We start from the raw sequence: 6,983 nt of genomic DNA on the forward strand, positions 1-6,983 counted from the left end.
TAAGCCCAGCTTGGTTGCTACTGTCAAAGCTGCCTCACTACTTCTTTATCCCCGCTCATCCTCTGTGTGATGGCTAGCCTGACCACTTCTGATGAGCTGATATTTGCAAGGCTGGCCTGGACTCTCTTTGTCTTGGTTTAACTCCGGAGCCAAGTTCTCACTACTGTTGCTACCCAAGATGGCAAAATAAGGAATCCCTCTTCTGTTGGGAGAGAGAGGAGGTCTGAAGAGCTCTGATCCTCATGATCCTCCCAGGGGCATTGGTAGGAGGGCAACCTAAGTTGGTCCATCAAGCTTGGTGAAATGGAACCGAACCCCTACTGTATTCTGCTCTTTCTACTGAACAGTTCTCTGCTTCTGGACTTCCAGTCTCCAGAAAAGTCAGAACAGAATGCCAGGAAATTTTATTAGTTATCTATTTATCTATTTTGTGGGCCAGATTCCATGGTAATTGGCTTCCCAAGCTAGGTTTTCTGGAGAGAATGAGGTATTAGTGAAAAGTTTCTACTAGCCAGAGATGTATGTTCTCAGGAAATCAAGACTGATATATTCTGGCCACTTTCCTGTCAGCTCCCACACATGTAATCTACACTGTCAACAGGATACCAAATTCAGGAGGCAGAATGTGGTCTTACGGCCTAAGGTAGAAGCCTGGGGTTCCACCTGCCTTCTGGAACCCATAAGGTATTCTCTCTAGTCCTGCATTGGCTCCTCTCTCATGCTTTCCCTGCCTCCCCCTCCACTCCCCTCTCTTCTCACATTCCTGTGAACGGAATGTAGCTTAATGCACAGGGTGGCAACTGGAGGATTTGTTGGTGGCACTTCTCTCCATTTCCTTTTCTGTCCTTCCTCCTGCTCCCTCCCCAGCTTTCCTGTTACTCATCTTCAAGCCTCCACTTTTCTTCTTGACCTTAGGTATTCCCTTTACTCCCTGGTCCACAACTGCTTTAGTGACGGGGCCCCTCTCTATGACTGTTTCTCCCCTGTCACCCCCCAGAAGTCTTAAGGCACTACGGATGAAACCCAAAGAGTTCAGCCACAGCCTTCCACCACCTCAGACCCAGCCCGGCCCAATCAGAGGGAGAGGAAGAACTGCTGGTGAAGGGTTCTCCTGGTGGGGCCTGTTATTCCCAGAGCTCTGGGAGGCCCCGACATGCACCTGTGCAGCCAGGACCTGAGGGAGCACAGTGTGGTAGAAAGCATGGCTGCCAGGCGGTCAGAAGAACTTGGTTGAGTCTGTCTCTACTGACAGGCGTTGTCCCAGGGAGCAAAATGCACACTCTGAGCTCCAGTTTCTTCAAATGTAAGCAAAGGATGATCAAACCTCTGCCCTCCTCACAGGTTTTTGTCAGGACCAGATGGGTTGAAGTAGATGAAAGTATTCTATAAATTATAAAATACCCCATCATTAATAAAAAGAGCACGCACTTACAAAATGCAGTCTTATGTGTCAGGCACTGTTCTAATCACTTACGTATATTAACTGATTTAATCCTTGCAACAACCCCATGAAGAAGCTACTCCTATTTTTTTTATATATATGATTAAACTAAGGCATAGAGAAGTTAAGTAAAACAGCCAGGAAGCTGTGAGTCAGATTATAAGGACTCAATATTAGCAACAAATAAGATTCCAGTCTTGCTTCCCTTTATTGTCTCTCCTCATTTTGAGCAGTTTCTCTTCATTGGTCCCAAGTAGGAAGACACCATACTTGTGTTTAGGCAACCTCAGATCACATTAGCTCTTTAGGTAACTAATATATTATTTATTTATTTCATGTATTTTTTATAAGCCCCTCTGCAGATTGTGTATGCTAAGCGTCCTCTCCCCATTCTGTACCTGCATTTGATTTTGAGGCTTCAAAGGCAGAATTTTCCATTCTTCCCTATTATAGTTCATTGTTCTTACCTTATAAGGTTTTGTGTGTATGTGTTTTTAATCTTGACCCTGTGGTTTTAAAATATTTACTTCCTGTGCCACCTTCACATCATCTACAGGGGTGGCAAGCCCTCCTTCCCTGTCTTCATCTACAGAGGACAGAGTGAGGACAGAGCCTCTAGAGTATCGTCTCTTGGGGTTCTTTTATTCAGCTCATTGGTCACTTACCTGCCATTCAACAAACTGTACTGTCATCCTACCCTTATTTCTGCATATTATCTGCAAAGATCATAGAAAATTCTGTCAAACAACTCAATGTCCAAAAACATGATTCCGGTGATTTGTCACTTAGGTCACCTAGTTTAAAAGGAGAGTTTGACACGACTTCCCCTTTGGGACACCCACATCAGCCCTTTCCCCATCCCATGTAGAAGCTTGCCTTTGCCCAGTGTGAGGTGCACTGGTCACATTTAAGGATTTCAGCTCCTCCCTCCTTTAAGAACACCAGACTAACATTCTTAGCAATGCACATTAGGATAGAAGCATCTGAGCATATGAATATTTTTTTCTAGCTAGCTCCCTTCTTAGTTTTTGTTTTTGGTTTTAGAGACAGGGTCTTGCTCTGTCACTGAGGCTAGAGTGCAGCGGCATGATCATGGCTCACTGTAACTTTGAACTCCTGGTCTCAAGCGATCCTCCTCCCTCAGCCTCCGGATCTCTTGGTTTTCTTACATGAGTTACTCTGTATATCCACCTGTAACATTGCTTGGCTTTCCATTTCATACCTTCTGTTGTTCTTAGTAGCTATTTCTACAAGCTCAGGAGATTTTCTTTGCTCTTTAGCAGGCTTAAAGTCCTCTTTTTAGTTCAATTATCATCTGAGAAAATGTGTTCTTAGCATTAATGGGCTATATTCCATTTTTACTTGAAACCATCCTTCTGTTACCTATGCCATAGCTTATGACTCAAAATCCAAATTCTGCCTTTCAGTTAGTAGAGTAAAAAAGTAATAAAAATAAAACCTATTTCCCCAAGTATGTATTTTCTTGTCTAAGATTTTCATATTACCTAATGGATGCTTTTTGGATATCTTCGATGGTGCCACTTGTCCCATGAATCAGCAGGGTTCCCTAGTGGCCGGCAGTGTCTGGAAGCCTCAGCATACTCTAGCACATGCACCAGGAAGTCAGTCAACATACCTGGTGATTAGGAGTGTTCTAATGACCCAGGCCCAGTGACAGGTTTCCTTAAATTTCCTTGAACCAGTGTCATTCTCTGTCAAAGTTTGTCTGCCTAAGAACCTCCTACTTACCTGCACTCCGTGGTGCACTTTCTTCATTTTCCCTCAGCCTTATTCCCCCTTCCCCATCCTCTTGACTCTGAGTTCACTTCACTGCAGTGAAACTAATGAGGTGCTGCTGCTCTTCCCAAAGCCCCAGATTTCCCCTCCTCTTTCTTGCCATGGCATCCAGTCCTTTCTCATTGCAACCACTTGGAAGTCTGGCCCCTGAGCCCGCTTCTTCACATGGGAGCTAGTATTCTCAGCCCATGGGGAGAAACGGAGGCCTGAATACAGGCGGTCACCTAAGGTGGTGCGTACAGTGTTGGGCCACATGTCTAGTGGTGCCAGGACTGAGAGATCACTTACCTCCACCGGTTACCCAGGAGGTAACAGAGACTGATCCACAATGTTCCTGAGGTGTCTTGGGCACCCATAGGCAGGTGACTTCTGGCTTAGGGCAGGGTTCAGGAGGCTGGGCACTCACAGTTTCTCTTTGGTCCCCACAGAACATGTTTGGGTTGTGGAAGCCTATGGTATTCTTGGCTATTGCAGCTGTGGCTCTGTATGTGTTACCCAACATGCGACAGCAGGAGTCAGAGTTCTGCCTCATGGAGTGATGGCAGACCTTGGCCAGCGCAAGGGCAGATCCCCAGTGGCCACCACCCTCAGCTTTGGGCAGGACACACTGTGCCAGAACCCTCCCCATATGTTCCATGCGTCCCCATCTCCTCAGCCTCAGTCACCCAGGCTGAAAAGGCTTGTGGGGAGCGGCTGACTTCCATCTCCTGCCTTGTGTAAGAACCTGAGTTCCTTGTAATTAAATATCAACTGAATTACATGAGACTGTGGATTTTTATTTGCTAAATGCCTCACAACACAACCAGAACAGAGCAGTCCCCCTTTAACCAAGTACCTCACATAAGGGTCTGACTCCTAAATACGGCTTCTCACCTTGCAGATGACCTCAGAAATAAGGCTAGCCCCTTGTGCTGTCAGCTGACTCACAGAGGGGTTAGTCTGTGCTTATTAACCCCATCCTGAGGTACTCTCCTGAGCATGGAGAAATGGAGTGAATGAGGGCTGGGGAGACCTCCCCTTAGGTTCTGTGCCCACACCTATCTACATGAGAAGGCTGCCCTAAGAAGATCCACGTGTGTGCCTTCGTGACTTAGCCTTTGTGACTTCTCAAGGGATTCGCCCTCAGAGATGACTTTAATCAGCCAGGGTCCTGGCAGTAAACAGGTGGCACACTCAAAGCTTTACATGAAGAGAGTTTAATGAAGGGACTACGTACCAAAGGCAGAGTTAGGAGAAGCAACAAAAAATAGTGAAGTACCAGGCACTAGCAACAGTGTAAAGCTGTTAGCATCCCAGGCTGAAGCAGGAAGGAAAGGAAGCAAGAGCTGGAGCTCTGAAAATGGGCCCCAGGCAGGAGTGGCAGCCACATGGGGTGCAGCCCCCGCCAGAGCCGTGACGAAGTGGGATATATATTCCCCTACCTTCTCCTCCCACCTGCCAGTATTCTACTGGTACCTTATCAGCTGAACTCAATGGGAAGACAAAGAGCAGAGGTGCCCAGGTGATGTAATCTTTCAAGCTCAGCCTCCTGGAGCTTAGAGCAGGACAGAAGCCTGAAGATGGATCTAACTGGGACAAGTAGAATGATGAGGGTAGTTTATGTGTGTTCCTGTTTACCTTCATTCCTGTGGAACCTTTGTGATTGGAGTTTATCATCATGAATGTTTCCTTACGAAAGAAGACCCCAAGCATATTCTTTTTATTTCTTTCTTTTTCTTTTTCTTTTTTTTTTTTTTGAGACAGGGTCTCACTCTGTCACCCAGGCTGGAGTGCAGTGGCACCATCTTGGCTCACTGCAACCTCCACCTCCTGAGCTCAAGTGCCTCCCACTTCAGCCTCCCAAGTAGCTGGGACCACAGGCATACACCACCATGCCCAGCGAATTTTTGTATTTTCTGTAGAGACAGAGTTTCACCATTTTGCCCAGGCTGGTCTCAAATTCCTGGGCTCAAGCAATCCTCCTGCCTCAGCCTGCCCAAAGTGCTGGGATTACAGGCATGAGGCATATTGCCCAGCCCCAAGCATATTCTTAAACCATAGTGGAAACAATGACCCCATGACTCCTGGCTTTCTTTGGACCCCTCTTTCTTCCTCCCTCTCACCCAAAAGGACTTTGTTCCATTCAACCAAACATCCAAAGAAACACATGTACAGAGTGTATACTGTGGTAGCACTGCCAAGCTAAATGAATTCTTTCCTTCTCTAGCTCTTACCTACAGGGAGTAGCAAGGACATTTAGAATTAGGATATTTTCAAGTTGTATTCAGCCCAGAGAAGTGACACGGCTGAATCAAAAGTCCATTTTGGCAGACATGGGGCTAGTGCTGAAATTGTGACTAGCCTCCTAGAAACGTGACTGCAACTAGGCAAACTGAGGACAGTGCCATATGCCTCTTTTGCCTTTGTCTAAATCAGCGGTCCCCAACCTTTTTGGCACCAGGGACCGGTTTCATGGAAGACAATTTTTCCACGGATGGAGAGGGGATGGGGATGGTTTCGGGATGAAACTGTCCCACCTCAGAGCATTAGCTAGATTCTCGTAAGGAGTGTGCAACCTAGATCCCTCACATGTGCAGTTCACAATAGGGTTCCTGCTCCTTATGAGAATCTAATGCTGCCACTGATCTGACAAGAGGCAGAGCTCAGGTGGTAATGCTTGCCTAGCCACCACTCACCTAATGCTGTGTGGCCAAGTTCCTGACAGTATCGGTCCATGGCCTGGGGATTGGGCACCCCAGCTCTAAGTGACTCCTCTTTGAAGACAGTTCTGACCTAGGCTGGTCTAGCTTCTTGCTAGTCCATGTGACCCACAGATCTGCAGCATCAGCATTGCCCGGGAGCTTATTTGAAAGGCAGATCTCAGGCCCCAACCCAGAACTACTGATGCAGAATCTGCATTTCCAACGAGATGCCCAGTTGATTCGTATGCACGGTAAGATTTGAGAAGCACCACCCTAGTCAATTATATTAGATTGTATGTTCTCAGTTGTAACCTAAAGAAATTATTTCACAACTGACCTGGTGCCACTGGCTGCTTGCTTTTCAGTGTAGTGAGACTGCTATTTACCCACTTTACTGCCGCCACCAGTTGACTGAAGAACATGGGTATGGGTGGTGGAAAGGACTTATAGCCAAATGCTATGGTAAGCATGTTTGTGTCTGCCCCCTATCCTGCAAATTCATATGTTGAAACCCTAACCCCTAAAGTGATAATATTAGGAGGTGGGCTTTGGGAGGTGATTAGGTCATGAGACCAGAGGCCTCAGGAGTGGGATCAGAGCCCTTATTAAAGAGACTTCAGAGAGATCCCTCACCCTTTCTGCCACGTAAGTTTATAGTAAGACTACAGCCAGGCCAGGCGCAGTGGCTCATGCCTGTAATGCCAGCACTTTGGGAGGCCAAGGCAGGCGGATCACCTGAGGTCAGGAGTTCGAGACCAGCCTGACCAACAGGGAGAAACCCCATCTCTACTAAAAATACAAAAAATTAGCCGGGCGTGGTGGCACATGCCTGTAATCCCAGCTACTCGGGAGACTGAGGCAGGAGAATCGCTTGAACCTGGGAGGCAGAGGTTGTGGTGAGCCGAGATCATGCCATTGCACTCTAGCCTGGGCAACAAGAGTGAAACTCCATCTCAAAAAAAAAAAAAAAAAAAAAAAAAAATGACTACAGCCATCTGTGAGGGAGTAGGCCCCTCGCCAGACATGGAATCTGCAGGCATCTTGATCTCGGACTTCCCAGCCTC

At 47.0% G+C, this 6,983-nt stretch overlaps 1 protein-coding gene across 25 annotated transcripts in view; it reads left to right on the top strand.

Annotated features, from left to right (window-relative positions):
• CCDC136 (coiled-coil domain containing 136) overlaps window positions 1–3,996 on the top strand; it is a 31,815-nt gene extending 27,819 nt beyond the window's left edge. For 22 of the 25 annotated variants that reach the window (XM_063815587.1, XM_054656287.2, XM_519361.8 and 19 more), the window contains one exon: window positions 3,667–3,996. In XM_063815587.1, the coding sequence (XP_063671657.1) occupies window positions 3,667–3,777 (111 nt within the window). In that variant the 3' untranslated portion in view covers window positions 3,778–3,996. Of the gene's footprint in view, window positions 1–997; window positions 2,916–3,666 lie in introns of those variants that run through there. The other 3 variants (XM_009454163.5, XM_054656276.2, XM_054656281.2) reach the window with 1 other exon arrangement.
• Window positions 3,997–6,983: the final 2,987 nt, after the last annotated feature.

Source organism: Pan troglodytes, chromosome 6 (genome assembly GCF_028858775.2).
Source record: "Pan troglodytes isolate AG18354 chromosome 6, NHGRI_mPanTro3-v2.0_pri, whole genome shotgun sequence".
Taxonomy (NCBI): Eukaryota; Metazoa; Chordata; class Mammalia; order Primates; family Hominidae; genus Pan; species Pan troglodytes.